We start from the raw sequence: 16,555 nt of genomic DNA on the forward strand, positions 1-16,555 counted from the left end.
GCCAGGCACCTTCCTGCCTGGACTCGGGGCGAGCCACCAGAGGGGGTCACACACCCCAAAATCTGCAACAGCGTCACCCTTCTTTCTGAAGCTGAACGTAGAAAAGGACGTGCCGTGCCACGTCGTTAACGTGAGACTACCCCCCCGACGTTATAGAAATAACCGTGGCCTTTTGATCACGTGTTACAGCTGAGGGGGAAAAAAAACACCCCGCTTTTCATAAAATAAACTCCCAAATCAATTATTTTCCCATTAAAATTGGCTGGTTGTGAATAAAGCAATATTCAGCCTTTCCGTGGGCTTCGAGTCTGCCAGCTTTGAGAAATTATGCTCCTCGCTTGCATTTAATAGGGTAATAATTGATTTGTTTGCATGATTTATTATTTATAGAATTAATGTATTTGACAATTACCCCAAGAAGAAGGAGGACGTTGAGAATCCCGACATTCCTGAGTGGAGCGGGATGGAAGGGTCATGGGAACAATGAAACGGAGGTTTATTTTAAAGTGTGTCGGGGAAGCGGGGGGAAATGGCTTTTGAGTTTGGTTTCTAATCTGCTTGGCTTGGATGCTACTGATACACATCCACCGTCAGAGCTGACTGTTGCTCTGCCAACCAAAAAGCGGAACAAATTCGGATGCTCTTCTCTGAATAGTTACAGATGTAGCCGGGCAGATGCAAACGCCTTTTCTCTCTGCGGCTGCTGTTGATCGCTGAACTGTTTTTTTCACAGTGCGAATCAAAGGCCAGGACTCTGCTGGGTTCAGGAGTCTTTCCCCCTCCAACTATGTGTGTTTTTCGAACTCAGTTTAATATCAACGCGTTGGGCTAAATGCTGCGGAGCAGCTGCGGTGAGCCTGAGGCTTCACCTTTCCACCAAAGTCCCTCGTAAGCATTCAAAGAAAGTGCTTAGAGCCCTGGTTCTGCAATGGGGTGTATTTAGGAAGAGCCTTTTCACTACCTCAGAGTGCTGCTGGAGCCAGTGGGAATCCGTCCAGGCATAATAGACCACCCATGTGGAGCTGGGCCTAAATGTTTGAAGCTCATTCCTCCACTTCCTACTCACGGAAAACTCCCAGTGACTTTGATATCTCTGCGGGGAGTTCAGGATCGGGCCTTTGGTGAGCAATTTACAACCTCTCTGTAATTCAGCATTGCGATTTGCACTCCCGGGCTGTGAGTGCTGACGCTGTCCGTCTGTCCGCTGTCACCCAAAATCGCCACGCTGCGGCTTGTGGGACTTGTTTCCACTCCAACACACTCTCTTCCTCCTCTCCTTTGAGGAAGGGAAAGCGAGTGAGGTAGCAATGGTGCCGTTAATTAATGCATTAACAGTCAAGGGGGGCTGAGATCCTACCAGACCACCTACATCTCCCTCCAACCTCCATGCAAGATGCTCAGTAAAAGCTGTTCCTTACGTGGATTTGGCTTCCAAAAAAGAGGGCCTGAGCTGGCTTTCTAGAAATCGGGGTACTTTGCCTTAAGCAAGCGAGGAGTTTGCTAATAGGTGACGTCTTTTCTGCTGGTTCGGTTCTCTGCTTTGATTCTACAGGTCTGAAATTGGCTCCAAATTACTTTTCCAGGGTCTCTTCTATCACACATACTGCAGCCTTTAGCGTCAGCTCTAGCAGCTTGATGCGGCTCATACGGATGCCACTGGAAAGCCTCTTTTTTCAGCAGGAAGCAGACAGGGCTACCGACATCCTTATAAATGGAGTTAGTCTACTGGAGGTGCCTGAATCACTTCTAACATCCATTTTACCAAATTGCATAAAATACTCTAGTGAAAGAGGTCAAAAAAAAGGACCCTGGGCTTTCATACAAAAGACAAAACGCAGCTCTTGCTTGAAACACCCACAGTTTGTGAAAACACCTAGAAAAAGGGAGTGCCAGATTAATACAAAGCCTGTGAACAATGCAGGAAGAAACTCCTTGTGCTGCGGGAATCATTTCTCTGAAGGGCAGGCTGAACACACAAGGGCAGCCACGGAAAAACAGACAAACTGGACCCAAAGAGGAGCACTGAACTAGCGATATCACTCCACTTGGTTTTCAATATTGAAAATTAAAAGTAGGCTACAAATTTTAAAGGCAACAGTTTTTAATGAGGTTTTCATTCACACAGCGTATTAGCTGGGTACTAGAAACTAGTCTTTCAGACCACTGTGAAATGGATTTCCTTGTGTGAATAAACAACGCATGACTGAATTTTTGTGCTTACGAAATAACCCGGCAAAGGAGGCACATTAGGGCAGGTGGGGCTGGCCCCGGCTAACCTGTTTGAGCCCGGCAACATCGCTCGCTGCTGGGAAATAGGTGTGGGGTTTGTGTCACCCCCTGTAGCCAGCGGTGGGTGCTCTCTCCTGGGTCGGTCACCAGTACAGATGCAAAACTGGTGAACGAGCGGAAAGCTGCGTGCATCGGTGGGTCTTAGCTGGACTGATGCCACTGTTTGCATTGCCAAGATGTAGCTTTTCCTTTCCTTTCTTTGTTTCTTTCTTTCTTGGTTTCTTTCTCTCTCTCTCTCTCTTTCTCTCTCTTTCTCTTTTTCTTTCTGTTTCCCTCTTTCCCTCTTTCTTTGTCTTTCCCTCTTTCTCTTCTTTCTTCCTTTCTCTCTCTTTCCTCCTCTCCCCCCTCTTTCCTTCCTTCCTTCTTTCTCTCTCTTTCTCCGTTTCTCTCTCTTTGTTTCTCTCTTTCTCCTGCTCCCATGCTTCCTTTCTCTCTTGTCCCCGTTCTCCATTCTCTTTCTCTGTCACACACTTCTCACTCTTTCTTTTTTGCCTGCTGGCTCACTCGCCTTCTCTTTCTTTGATCCCCTGTCCCATTCCGGCCCCCCCCCCCCCCATTTTTTCCCCTCTGCTCCTTTCTCCCCACCTCTCCTTCTCTGTCCCCTCTCCCACCGCCCCCCGGCAGCACTCCCGCACAATCGGGAGACCCGGGGGCGGGCAGCCGGTGCCGGTGCGGTGCCGGTACGGCGGTGCAGACCCCTCGGTGTCCCCTGGGGGGCAGCACACGCCGTGCAAAGCCCCTGGGGCGGGCAGGTGAACCGCCGAGCACCGGCCGCCCCGGGAACCGACCGCCGGGAACCGGCCGCGCCGAGCACCGGCAGCGCCGAGCACCCACCCGCCCGCCCCCGGGGGGAACCGGCGTGGGGAGAGCCCCCCGAGGAGGGAAAAGGGTCGGGTTGTTGCTTTCGGGTGGTCGCCGAAGGGAAATAAAAGCTGCGGAGGGAAAACCGCCGCCTCCCCGCCGGCGGCTGTTGGGGTGATTCGGGAAAACGCCGCTCCCGGGGTTCCCGCAGAGGAACGGAGAGGAAAACCCGCCGTGCCCGGGAGGAGAGAGCCTTTCCCCCCGTGCTTTTTGCTCTCTTGCTTGAAAGGACTCCTCTCTTTGCGCTCCCCCGTTTGGAAGCTGGTTATTTTTCCTAATGATGATTTTTTTTTTTTTTTTTGCGCTTTTTTCTTCCTGCAATTTGAAGTTTGGGCTTTTCCCAGCCCGTTGTTTTAAGTCTCTGTTAAGTTCCCAGCTGCAGCAAGTAAAGACCTATTGCTGCTGCTTGGTTTTCTGTAGAAATTCATCTCGGTAGAGTTTTCAGCCGAGGAGAGGTAAGATCCAACCAAGGTTATTTCTCGAGAGCGTACCAGGCTTCTAGGAAGGGACAGCTCTAGGACGCCGCGGGGGTGGCTTTGCTCAAGCTTTTGCATTCAAAAATTCCTGCCTTGTAAAGAGTTACGTTGTTTTAAGAAATCCTGTGTGCTTGTGTACGCTAAGCAAACGCCCTAGTTTTTATGAGAAATACGATTTCTTTGAAAGCCGGAGAGAAAAACGCGAAGTCGTTCTCAAATTATTCCAGAAAAAAAAAAAAAAAAATGTTTTCTCGATGGTCGTACATTTACATGAAAAATATCAGCAGACTTCGCAGAATTTACTATTTGTTTTCATTTAAAAAAATCCCCCCGACGTTTGTTCGGTTGATGAAACCCTCCCAGGACATTCACGTTTATTTCCATCAAAATTAAGTAACAATTTCGAAGCGTCCGGCGAAACTTCCCAATCAATTTTTCCATCGCAGATCATTTTTAACCATAACTCCTTGTAGAGGAGCTGCCTCTTATTTTTTATTTATTTGTATTTTTTTTTCCCGGGCTATCGCATAAAATCGTTTCCTTTCTTATTAAGAAAATCTCCGGTAATTAACAGCACCGCCGAGTTCCCACGGCCGGAGCCGGCCGCGGTCTCGTCCCCACCGCCCCGGCTGGGAGCGGGGAAGGGACCCTTCGTACCAGCAAAAATCACAATCTGACTTTGGGACAAAAAAAAAAAAAATCTTTGTTTAAAGCCTTACGAAGCCACACAAATTACCAGGAGGGAAAGGCAGAATTACAGTGTAAGAAACCAAAAGATCACCGCTTAGAAATCAGAGCAGGAGCAGGGGGGAAGGCAGCGGGAAGGAGCCCTGCCGAAGTGACAGCTAATTAATTTCAACCTTATCTCGGTCTCTTCGGGCTCGAATCGATTTTGCAGTGACTATTTTTTTTTGTTGGGGTTTTTGGGGGTTGAGGGTTTTTTTGTTTTGGTTTTTTTTGTTGTTTTTTTTCGGAGCGGGGAGGGGGGAATTCGCCGTTTCCCACCTTCATTTCTTCGCTGGGCAGATCCACGCTTTTCCCGGGTGGGACAGGGCAGCTCGCAGCAGTTTTCCCAGTACCTGAGTTTACACTTGGTCACCATGCGTCCCTAATTGTCCCGCTCTGATTGCCTCTAATGAAATCATTAGAGAAAAGGCAGAGGGGCGGATTTCACAGGCACAAGAAAATCCGCCTCAATGGCCGGAACGGAAAAAAAAAAAAAAAGCCACTTAAGTGCCCACTGTTTTCTTTTAAAAATGAAATGAAATGAAATGAAATGAAATTAAATTAAATAAAATACCCTCAAACTTCCCCAAAGCGGCAGAGGAACCTCTGAGCCCCCAGCGACGGCGGGGCCGGGGTGTGGGGGGCAAAGCGGGGCGCGCTGCCACCCGCCACCGGGCGATGCAACGTGGGGAGGGGACCCGGTGGCCTTTCCCGGCGCCAGGCGAGGGACCGCCGGGCTATTTCACTTCAAATAAATACATTGAAATAAAGGGGGAAAAAGAAAGAACCTGCCCGGCACAGGGGCACCGTTATGTCGGCATGACGGGGCGGTGCGGAGATGAGCGGGGTGTCGCGACTCCCGCCGTCCTTGAGATCAACCTGGCTCCACAGAAAAAAAAAAAAAAAAAAAAGGACAAAAAAAAAAAAAGCTTAAAAACTTGGCTTTTTGATGCAGCGCAGAGGGAAGGTGCCGCGGGCGAGCAGAGCCCCCGGCCGGAGCCGCTGGGCGCTGGCTCCTTTTGGGGCCAAACCGTTAAAATTATAGAAAGAAGCGGGGGGGAAGGAATACATATATATATATATATATAACTTTTTTTTATGCCTGTATATATGGTTTCAGAGTAAGGCAAGGCGGGCACGCGCCGGCGCGCCCCCGCGCTCGACCGACCGACCGACGCCCCCCCCCCCCCCTCATTCCACTTAACGCCACCCGCATCCCCGCCGCCTCCCTCCCATTGGCTGCGTCGGCTGGGGGGCGAGCTCCGCCATTGGCGAAGGGCGGCGGCGGAGGGGGCGGAGCCAGCGGGAAGTAAAAACGGGTCGGCGGCGCGGGGTGAGTTTTGAAGCTCCGCGGAGGCGGCCGAGGAGCTGGGCGGCTCCGCGCAACTCCCCCCCCTACACACACCCCCCGCGCATCTTTCGCCAGGAGCCGGCGGGGCCCCGAGGGCTCCGGAAGATTTCGGGCCGTTGTTGTGACAAGAACTGGGTTTCCGCAAGGCTGCTTTTTTTTTTTTTTTTTTTTTCTCCTTTTTTTTTTTTTTTTTTTTAAATAATTCCCTTTTCCTGCGAGAACAGGGCTTTTTTCCCCCCTCCCCGCCCCCCCTCCCTTCTCCCAAACCTTCCCCCCCTCCCCTCCCCCGGGCTCCCCGCCTCCCGCAGCAGCAGTAGGTGTGTATGCAAGAATCACGGTAATAAAGAGGGAGGGAGAGGCCGCCGGAGACCACCCAGCCCCCGGCGCCCCGAAGGATGCTGCTGCGGTGCCGCTGCTAGAGGACACGCTGGGATTTAGCTCGTCTCTGCGACTCTCTCTCTGTCTCCCGCTCTCTCCCTCTCTCCCCTCTTCCTTCTCCGCAGAGGGGGTGCCGGACGGGGGGCGAGGCCCTTCCACCCTCTTCCTCCTCCTCCTCCTCCTCTTCTTCGTCTCCTGCCCGGCCGCGGGAAGCCCCTCTCCATGATGCAGGCTCGCTACTCCGTCTCGGACCCCAACGCTTTGGGAGTGGTGCCGTATTTAAGCGAGCAGAACTACTACCGGACGGCGGGGACGTACGGCGGCATGGGCAACCCCATGAGCGTCTACTCGGGCCACGCCGAGCAGTACGCGGCGGGCATGGGACGCTCCTACGGCCCCTACCACCCCCACCAACCCGCCGCCCCCAAGGACCTGGTGAAGCCACCTTACAGCTACATCGCCCTCATCACCATGGCCATCCAGAACGCCCCCGACAAGAAGATCACGCTCAATGGGATTTACCAGTTCATCATGGACCGCTTCCCCTTCTACCGAGAGAACAAGCAGGGCTGGCAGAACAGCATCCGCCACAACCTCTCCCTCAACGAGTGCTTCGTCAAGGTGCCCCGCGACGACAAGAAGCCGGGCAAGGGCAGCTACTGGACCCTCGACCCCGACTCCTACAACATGTTCGAGAACGGCAGCTTCCTCCGCCGCCGGCGACGCTTCAAGAAGAAGGACGTCTCCAAGGAGAAGGAGGAGGCCCGGGAACGGCTGCTGAAGGAGCAGCCCAAGCCCCCCGGCTTGCCCGGCGCCGAGCTCCCCAAGGAAGCCTCCTCCTCCTCCTCCTCCTCCTCCTCCGCCTCGGCGCCGGCTTCCGAGAAGAAGGTGGTCATCAAAAGCGAGACGGCGTCCCCCGACCTGCCCGTCATCACCAAGGTGGAGACGCTGAGCCCGGCCAGCGGCGGGGCTTTGCGGGACAGTCCCCGCAGCGCAGCCTCCCCCCCCCGCCGCCGCTTCCCCCGAAGCCCCCCTCCCGGAGCATCACCCCGCCGGGAACGGCTTACCGGGTTTCAGCGTGGAAAGCATCATGACCCTACGGACCTCCCCCGCGGGGGATCTCAGCCCGGTGAGTGCCGCCTCGGGCAGGACGGGAGCCTCTATGCCCTTGGGCTACCCGGCCGGGCAACCGACGGGCTACGGCGCGGCGTGCGGCCAAGCCCTGGACACTAGTGGGAGCTACCACTGCAGCGTGCGGGCCATGAGCCTCTACAGCGGCGAGAGGCCGGGCCACATGTGCGTCCCCCCCTCGGCGCTGGAGGAGGGGCTGACCGAGCATCCCACCGGTGCCCCGTCGCCCCTCGGCACCCTGAGCCTGCCCGCGGGGCAGGAGGGTGCCTTGGGGACCGGGCATCCCCACGGTGGTGGGGCCGGAGGAGGAGGAGGAGGAGGAGCGGGGGGGGGGGCAACCCGCCGCTTCTTGGTACCTCAATCACGGGGCTGAGCTGAGCCACCTGCCCGGGCACACTTTCGGCTCTCAGCAGCAGACTTTTCCCAACGTTCGGGAAATGTTCACCTCGCACCGGCTGGGGATGGAGAGCGCCTCGCTCAGCGACCACCAGGTGAGCAGCAACTCCGCCTGTCAGATCCCCTACAGATCCGCGCCCTCCCTATACCGCCACGCCGCCCCTTACTCCTACGACTACACTAAGTACTGAGTAGCCGCCACCCCCTCCTCGCTCCCCCCGCCCAGGGCCATCCGCCAAAAAAACCCAAACCCCCCAAAACAACCCCCAACCAACAACCCAAAAAATTAAAAAAAAATTATTATTAATAATTATTATTATTAAAAAAAAATCGGGAGAAATAAAACCGCACCAAACGCTTCGGACGCAGGAAAAAAAATTAAAAAAAAATCTGATAGCTTCCCCGTGGACCTGGGAGCCACAGAGTTTGTAGATTCCCGTTTCGGGCCTCCTTAAATTCCAGGCAAGTAAATTCTACTTGAAAAGGGGGATCTCTCCTAACAAAACAAAACAAAAAAAATAAAATAAAAAAAAAAGGAATAATTCTATATATATATGTCTATCTAAAAGTGGCAAATTTTATATGCTAAAGTATAGGGGGTCTCAGAAAAATAAGTTATGGACCAATATCACAACACCCATTTATACGTTTTAAAAGAAAAAAAAAATATATAAATATATATATATAAATATATGTCCTGGGTATTTTTTAAGTTCTCTGTTGTGCTGTAAAAAATGTGTGGATTTCTAATCAGGCTGATTTTCAGAGCCATTAATATAATATTTAAAGTTGAGTTCACTGGATTATTTTTGTCTCGCCCAACGATTCCTAACTTCCAAATTAATGACAAGTGATTTCTTGTTCTTCTTCTTCTGTGTACAATTATGCAATAGAGTTTCTTTCGTTTTAGAGCTGTTCTTTTCGCAAGACGAGGAAATAATTTATTTTTTGCTGGTGGATTTTTTTTTTTTTGAAAGGAAAAAAAAAGACAAAGTATCTGATACTTTTTTATTATTATTTACGACGTGTGATGTTTTGTATAATAGATTTCAACTTGACCATTCCTAAGGACTATTTGCTTTAACCTGCTTCAAAGTTCGTTTGTCTTATGTGGTCCTAATTGTTGTACTTACCTTAAAATAAATCCATGCTGTTTTTTTCTGCTCCAAGTCTGGCGCTTGTCTGTGTATATACGTGTTTTTTGCAGATTTTTCTCCCTTCACCTTTCCTTCATGCGGAAAACCGGTCGTTTTTAAAACAAAGTCGTTTTCCTGGAGCCTAAAGGTTTCTTATTACGGTTATTTCTTTGATAAAAGGTTTAGTTCACGTGGAGAGCTGGAAAACTATACAACTGCGGGGGGGGGGAAACGAATAAGGCACCGCGGGGGTGGCCGGGTCTGAGCACCGGCTCTTTCCCTCTACCCCAAATCCTTGGCCAGCTTGAAATTTAGAGAAATTTCCCAGGCCTCCGAGGGGGAGAACGGGATTAAAAAAAAAAAAAAAAAAAAAGGGGTGGGGGGGGCCGCAAGGAGGAGGATTTCTGCTGCCCTTGCCCCGGCCCTGCAAGCGCAGGCCTTGCGCGGCGCTCCGCGGATCTCAGCGCCCGGAGCCGGCTCTTCCCACCACAGAAAACAAACAGAATCTTCCTTTTTTTTTTTTTTTTTTTTTTTTTTTTTTCCCCCCGAAGGAAGCCCGAAAGGGCACGAGTGGGTGCGAGTGATAAGAGCCATCGTTTAAACCCGGACTCACCGCGGAGTCTAAAAACAAGGCGGAAAGTTCCCTTCAGAATAATTTTACGGTTTTTAAATCCTCTGCCGTATTGAAGTTTTGGCTGATTTTAACCTTCTCTCTCTCTACTTAAGCTCCTGTTTGCAATGCCGGGCACTGACAGATGTTGTGCCTTTTCCCCAAAACAACCTTAACCTCTTAAAGCACCTTTAAACAAGCCCAGAAGTGCGGAGGAATAGCAATGCTAAAGGCATGGAAATGCCGGTAAAGCCTGAAGCAGAATTTAGGAGGGCTCTTTGGGACTTGTCAAGCCCAGCTTGCTGGAGCCCGGCTCCTTTCCCAGCTCCCCAGATGTTGCAGAGGTTCAGCCGTCCAACATTTCCCGGCCGTGCCCCCCGTGTCACCTCCCGCAGCCCCCCAATACCCCTCGTAGCCCTGGCTGGGTTCGCGAGCGGTTATACCCGTGGTAGGCTGTTAAAATCGATGATTTAAATTGGTTTTGATGGGGCAAAATTCGCATGCGCTAGAAAGCTGGCAAAAAGCACTGAAACTCTCGATTTAAATGAGAAAAAACGTCCGGGCTTCACTTGATCTGTATTTTAAGGAACATTCTTGTAAAACTCTTGCCATTTTTCCTGGCTCTCAGAGGGTGGTTTTTCTTTTTTTTTTTTCTTTTTTTTTTTCTTTTAATGCAACAAAATCCAAAGTGCTCTTTTAAAGAGAGAAAATAAATAGGGTAAAGGGTAAAAAAAAAATTAATAGGGTAAAAGGGTAAAAAAAAAATAGGGTGAAAGGGTAAAAAGAAAATAAATAGGGTAAAAGAAAAACAAAGCGGGGAAGAATTTTTCCCCTGTCCAGATCCCTTTCCCCGCGGGTTTTCTCCCCGCGTGGAGCCTAGCAGTGGGGGAGCGCCGGGTGGGTGCCTGCCCTCACTCCCTCCCACCCGGAGGTGGCTGGAGTCAGGTGCTTGCTGTGGGTTTTCCCACACGCGGTCGAGAAATCCCTGCTGATGCTCCCACAACTTCCCATGCCGGCTAAGGGCGCTGGGCAGACGGGGACCCTTCCCCTTGGCCGTGGGCAGGGGTGCTGAGGGGTGCGGGGCTGGCGTGTCCCCCCCCACGGGGCTCTGCAACCTTCTGCCCCCGCCTCTTGCTGCTGGACAGTTCCTGGGGGGGGCCACAGCTTGAGCTGTGCTTTGGGGGTCCCCTCTCTTCCCCCCCTCCAACCCCTTGTTGGTGAGTTTTTTCCCACCCCATCCCGGTGGGATGCTCCCCCGTGGGGTCTGCGCTGCTCCCAGCGCCCCTCGCCCTCCCCACCCTGCTGCACTCCGGCTTCGAAGATGATTTCAGGAGCTTGGCAGAAAAAGAAAAGCCCTCTATCAGGTGCTGAGAGCAGTGTGGGTCTGGGACTTTGCAGGATCAGGCCTTCCCACTGGCCGGGAACCACACTGGGAGCAGGGTGGGCATCCAGCCCCCCTCCCGGGGGCAGGGGCTGGGGGCTGAGAGCGTTGTCCCTTTGCTCTGCCCCGTCCTGGCGTGGGGGTCAGACCCCATCTGCCCCTCTCCGTGGAGCCCCAGTGTCGTGTGTGTCCCCCCCCAGGTCTTCCCTCAGGGAGCTTTTATTTTCGGTGGGCTGATTTCACAGGTGAGGTGAGAGCAAAGTGGGGGTGCAGGGACCTTTTTGGGGCTGTATTTAAAAGCTGAGATAGGGAGGTCGATAACGCGATAGGCCTCTGTCGCGACAGGTGACTTCAGCCCGGCTGGGGCAGAGGGAGAGGAAGGGAGGAAGGAGGAAGGCCCAGGGTAGGAGCTGCTGACAGCCGCAGGCCCTCACAGCTGAAAGACCCTCATAATCCCCCCCTGTAGCAGATCAGGAGGGCCAAGCTCGGCCCCAGTGGGGGCTGGCTGAAGCTGCTGCATGGCCGGCTGCACCGGGCTGGGGCCCAGCATGGTTCCGGGCAGCAGATGAGGATGGTGTATGGGGGTTTTTTTTGTTTTGTTTGGGTTTTTATTTATTTATTTATTTACTTCTTGCTGCGCTGCCATTAACCTACGGGTTTGCAAACCTGTCCGAAAGCCCAGACAGCTCTGGGTTTCAGGAGGGCAAGGGACAGCAGTTTTCCAGCTCGTCCCTGCTAGGAAGGTCCCTGCGTGGGGTGTCCCCGCAGCCCGGCCAAGAGACTTTTTCCCTGCTGCTGCAGGACCCGGATAAAAAGTGGTCCCTTTAGGAAGCCCCCCAGGGCTTGGCACAACCCAGGCACGGAACTGTCTGGTCCCCCCCCAAGCCGTCCCACCTCCCCTAGAGCTCATCGTAGGAAGGCGCTGGACAGGTTTTTGGGTAAGGCCGTTAGCTCTTCTGTCGCTTTGGAGGGAACTTTGCAGAAAGTCCATACCAGGCTCGGAAAGGCCGGGAGAGAAAGAAATATACCCTCAACCCCGGGTCAATATCGAGCGACCTCGCAACTGTACAGCTCCGTGCACGGTGAGGGACCGAAGGGTGGGCAGCTCCTGCTTGGCTCCTCTGGGAGGTCGTGTCTATGGGAGCCCAGGCCGGGCACTGATTTACACCCCCGCTCCCCCCGAGCAGGGCTGCGGCAGGAGTGGGGAGCACTGATTTACATCCCTGCTCCCCCCGGGCCGGGATGCAGCAAGGAGCGGGGAGCACTGATTTACACCCCTGCTCCCCCCCCCCGCTCCTCTCTGCTGCTTTAAAAGGGACTTGTCAGCTGGAGAGGAGGGGAAACACGTCCAGGAGCGCCTCCATCGCCGGCTCCGCGGTTTGTTGTTTTTTTTTTTTTTTTTTTTTTTTTTTTTTCCCGTTCAGGAAAAGAACGACGATAACAACAACAACAACAAACCCCCTCTCCTCCGCTCCGCTCTCTTCCCCGGCCTCCCCCCAACCCTCTCCCCGCCCCGGCAGCCGTCGGGGCCGCTCCGAGGGCTGCTCCCGGGTGGATAACGGAGCGAGCTCCAGCGTTGCCACCGGCGGGAGAGGGACAAGAAGCAGCACATGAACTGGGAAGAAGGAGCAGAGAGAAAAGCCGCATCCCCGCCTCCGAGGATTTCCTACCGCGAAGAGGGGAAAACAAGGAGGAAGGAAGAATTTTACTGGGGGAGGGAGCTCAGGGAGTGAGCGGGAGCCCCTGTGCCTGTCTCCTGCCGTACACGCGAGTATTTATTGTTTTAATAATCCGTGCTTGGAGTGTCCCAAGGAGCTTGGGACTCCCCGAGGTGGGGAGAGAAGGGGGGTGGGGCGGGGGGGGGAGACCCTCGGCTTCAGCAGGCTGCCCTGAGGATGCGTCGGGCGGGTTAGAGCAGCCGGGCTCTGCCCCATCCCTCCCCGGCGAGGATGCTATCGGGGTCGGGGGGCTTTGCCCGGGAGTGCTGATCCCCAGTGGCGAGACGAGAGGAGCCCCTCCCTCCTCTAACCCTGCTTCTGCATCCCCTTTTTTTATTTATTTGGAGGTTTATCGCCTTTAAGGCACGCCGGCTGGGTCCTGCAGCTCCCGGGGGCCCGGCGGGTGTGTGCACCGCGGGGGAGGGATGCGGTATTACCGGCAAGGGCGGTGTTAGAGGGGGGGGGTTTCCCCTCCCACGCGTGGGGCCAGCCAGTGAGCGGGGAGACCCCCCCACCCCCGCCCGAGAAGCCACCTCCCTCTGCACCCCGGCTGTATTTCCCAGGCTCGCATGGCGCCTTGCAGCCTTTAGGACTCGTCTGCGGCTCCACAACCATCGAGCTGGTTTTTTTTACCCCGGGGGTGAAACCCCTTCGCCCGATGGTTTGCTGGGGGAAGGGCAGGGCGGGAGCAGAAGTGGGCGAAAAACCCCACGGGTTGCAGGGAGGTCCGGGGTGGGGGGCATCGCCAGGGCCGGGCCGTGCTGGGGGACACCCCGGAGCCCGGCTTTTACCTCTTTCCCTGCCAGATAAAAGTCCCAGCACGGTCGTGGGAGCTGCACTGATGGGATATTTCTCTCTGAAGGAGGAAGAGATCCCTCTCAGGCCTCCTCTTCCCTCCCCCGGAGAAATGATGCTCCACGGAACAGGGTCTCCCCGGGGTCTAACGCAGGTCTGAGCCGCGGGGAGCTGGGGAAAGAGCCGACACCTCCAACTGCATCGGAATCCCTCGGGGCCTCGGATTAAAGCTGTTACATCAGTAAATTAAAAAAAAAATTATAAAAAAATCCAACAACAGAAAACACAGCCCCAAACCTGGACGTTTATACAGAAAAAGAGCATCACAAATTCCTAATGTAAGCACCGGCCAGCTGTGTGCACTTGTAAAGTTGTTATAATCCCCCTCCTTGTTATAAACAGGAAAGTACATAATATAAAGCAACAGGCCCGCATTCACAAATACTGACCCTCCTCCCCGAGCCTGCCAAATTCCCCTTTTCTGAAACTCGCTGCAGCCCCCGGGCGTCTCCCCCGGCGCAGCCCTGCCCGCCCGGGGCTCAGCCCGGGGCTCGCCCCCCGCCTGCTCCCGGGAACGGGGGTGGCCGGGGGGGGGACAGGGACACGGAGAGGTGCAGGGTCCGGCCGGGGAGCCCCGCCACACCTGAGCCCCCCCTTCCTCGGGACTCCAGGCAGTCCCTTTTCCTTCCTCCCCGTCGCAGCGCTGCCTTCTCCTCTCATCCATCCCTTTTTCTTCCTTTCTTTTAATTTTTTTTTTTTTTTCGGTTGTTGTTTAAAGCCCCAGTTTTCCTGCGGGGATCCTTGCCCGCTCCTCCCCGAGCTCCAGCAGTGTACATCCTGCTCTGCTGTGTGTGCTTACAGCGTCAAAGGGTGGACGTGATATTTCAAACATCAGATCAGTGCGTTTATATATTGGGTGCCCGGAAATTTTTCCAAATAAACACAGCTTGATTCGACTTGGGTGGGCAGACTTATCAACAGACTAATTCTATAAACAAATGAAGGAATAACCCGGAGACCATTGGCTGGTACCAGCAAGACACGTGGAGAGAGCTTGGAGTTTTGTAGCAATGAAATTTTAATTAATGTGGGTGGGCTGAGAACACAAACGACTGTTTATCAGAGACAATTTATTTTCCAGTGCTAAGTCAACATATAATAGCAAACTTACAACAATTATTTAACTTTTTTTTTTCTTCCCTCCTTTTTTTTTTTTTTTTTTTAAGAGCTATGAAGCGGGGACAGAGGCAGAGCGAGCTCCTTCAGGCAGGGCTGGGATCTGAGCTCGCACAAATAGCTGCCCGGTGGACTCGTCCCAGGTTCCTACCCTTCCCCGTCCCCTCGCTCGGCTCCGAGGGGGAAGACCCGGAGCTAAAAGCCCACCGGCGATGAGCCACATCTACGGCAGCCACCTCTCCCCCATGGGCAACCCCTCCATGGTGTACCTCCCGGCCGCCCTGGGCTTCGCCCCCAGCTCTACCATCTCCCGCCAGGACCCCCCGCAGAAACCCCCTTACAGCTACATCGCCCTCATCGCTATGGCCATCAAAGAAGCTCCGGAGCAGAAGGTGACCCTCAGCGGTATCTACCAGTTTATCATGGACCGCTTCCCTTTCTATCACGACAACAAGCAGGGTTGGCAGAACAGCATCCGTCACAACCTCTCCCTCAACGACTGCTTCGTCAAGGTGCCCCGGGAGAAGGGACGACCCGGCAAGGGTAGCTACTGGACCCTGGATCCCCGCTGCCTGGACATGTTCGAGAACGGCAACTACCGCCGGAGGAAGAGGAAGCCCAAAGCCCCGGGGCCACCGGAGGCGAAAAGCGGTGCGGTCCCCGCGGGTGGCGAGCAACCGGGGCCGGTCGCTCGCCCCGACGAGCCCAAGAGGGTCAAAGGGAGGGTGGCTGCGGACACGGGCGACGAAGGGCTCTCCAGGCCGGGGGGGGGGGGAAGCGGTTCCCCCCGGGGGTTCCCCCCGCCGCAGCGGTCCCCCGACCCCCGCCGCGTCCCGGCCACCCGCCGCCGCCCCCCCCCGCGCCGCACAAGAGCGGTCCACGGGGCCGCAGCTTCAGCATCGAGAGCATCCTCGCCCAGGGGCTGAGGCAGCCCCCTCCCCCGGGGGGAGCCCCCAAAGCGGCCCGGGAGAGCCCAGTCGGTTGCCTCGGCGGTTCTCTGGTCGCCAACGGTGGGTTCGGCCCGGCCCTCAATGCTTCCCTCATGCTCGACTCCCAGGTGCACGGGAGGCTTTACCACATCGGCATCCCTTTCCTCTCCTGCTTCCCTCTCCACTTCTCCGAGGCGGTATTTAATTTTCAGTAGTTGCCCCTTCGTTATTCCCATCCCCCCCCCAGTCCCGGTCGCTGCTCCGGGGGCGAGATGGGAGGGAGAGACCGGACTCAGACCTCACCAAGCGGGTAAAGACCAAAAAAAAAACCCCCAACCCCCCAAAAAAAGCGATGGCAAAGGTGACTCAGGATTTCAGGGCATTTTCAAGGCACGTCTTGCTGCGGAGCTCTCTTTAGCGATTGCCTCCCACCCCCCCTGCCAGATCGACTTTTAAAGGTAAACCGGTTTTCTTTTCCCGTGGGTGGTGGAGGTACAGAGGCAGGCAGCGGGGGGGTCCCACGCTGGCCTCCAAGCCCCGTCGGGTTCGCTCTGCACCTTTAGTCTTTGCATCCCTCAGGTTTCTCAGACCTGGTTTCTGCTGAGCCCTTTGGGTCTCCGGTTTGCTTCTTTTTTTATTTTTTCTTTTTCTCCTTTTGAAAACCAAACCCACCCCTTCCATCCCTGGGGGAGGAGGCTGAGTTTTGTTTTGCCATGAATACCCACAGATGCCTGCACATAATAATTCTTGATATTGCCCTACCGGCCCAGTCCACCGAGCGGGTAAAAACCAGGTAACCGGAGCTGAAATAAGGGCAGACCAAACAATCCAGGCTTACTCCACACAATCCTGCTTGCTTTGACTCAGCACTGTATATAACGCATGGCGTTAACACAAGCTGGTTCCCTGCCTAGCACTTGTGCTTCTTGAGTATCGCGATAGCGTTTCTGTCTCACTGATGTGGCCAGAGAGGGGGGGACGGATGAGCAAACACGTTGTAAACGTGGAGATGCAGCTGCTTTCCATGTCTTGCTGGGCTCAGTTGCTTCTGACCAAAAAAGACTGAAGCAGGATTGTGGAGGCTGGTCTTGGCGTTTTGAAGTAGCTGTGTTAACAACCCGGACAACTACCAGGAAAAAAAAAAAAAAAGACATCAGCTGTGTTTCTGAAGTTTTCTTTTTTCTTAAAGAAGGAAGAATCCA

The 16,555-nt window shown here is 54.3% G+C and overlaps 2 protein-coding genes across 2 annotated transcripts; both read left to right on the forward strand.

Annotated features, from left to right (window-relative positions):
- The first annotated feature begins 5,694 nt into the window (after positions 1 to 5,694).
- FOXC2 (forkhead box C2) lies at positions 5,695 to 8,577 on the forward strand. Its single transcript, XM_030026692.2, is given in 3 exon segments — positions 5,695 to 7,089; positions 7,091 to 7,494; positions 7,496 to 8,577. Coding segments are annotated over 3 exon segments (1,494 nt in total). The 5' UTR covers positions 5,695 to 6,303; the 3' UTR covers positions 7,800 to 8,577.
- A 3,595-nt stretch (positions 8,578 to 12,172) lies between these two features.
- FOXL1 (forkhead box L1) lies at positions 12,173 to 16,342 on the forward strand. The gene is given in 4 exon segments (XM_030026780.1): positions 12,173 to 12,566; positions 13,316 to 13,586; positions 14,475 to 15,204; positions 15,207 to 16,342. Coding segments are annotated over 2 exon segments (930 nt in total). The 5' UTR covers positions 12,173 to 12,566; positions 13,316 to 13,586; positions 14,475 to 14,636; the 3' UTR covers positions 15,569 to 16,342.
- The last annotated feature ends 213 nt before the right edge of the window (positions 16,343 to 16,555 follow it).

The sequence above is a fragment of the Aquila chrysaetos genome, chromosome 9, assembly GCF_900496995.4.
Source record: "Aquila chrysaetos chrysaetos chromosome 9, bAquChr1.4, whole genome shotgun sequence".
Taxonomy (NCBI): domain Eukaryota; kingdom Metazoa; phylum Chordata; class Aves; order Accipitriformes; family Accipitridae; genus Aquila; species Aquila chrysaetos.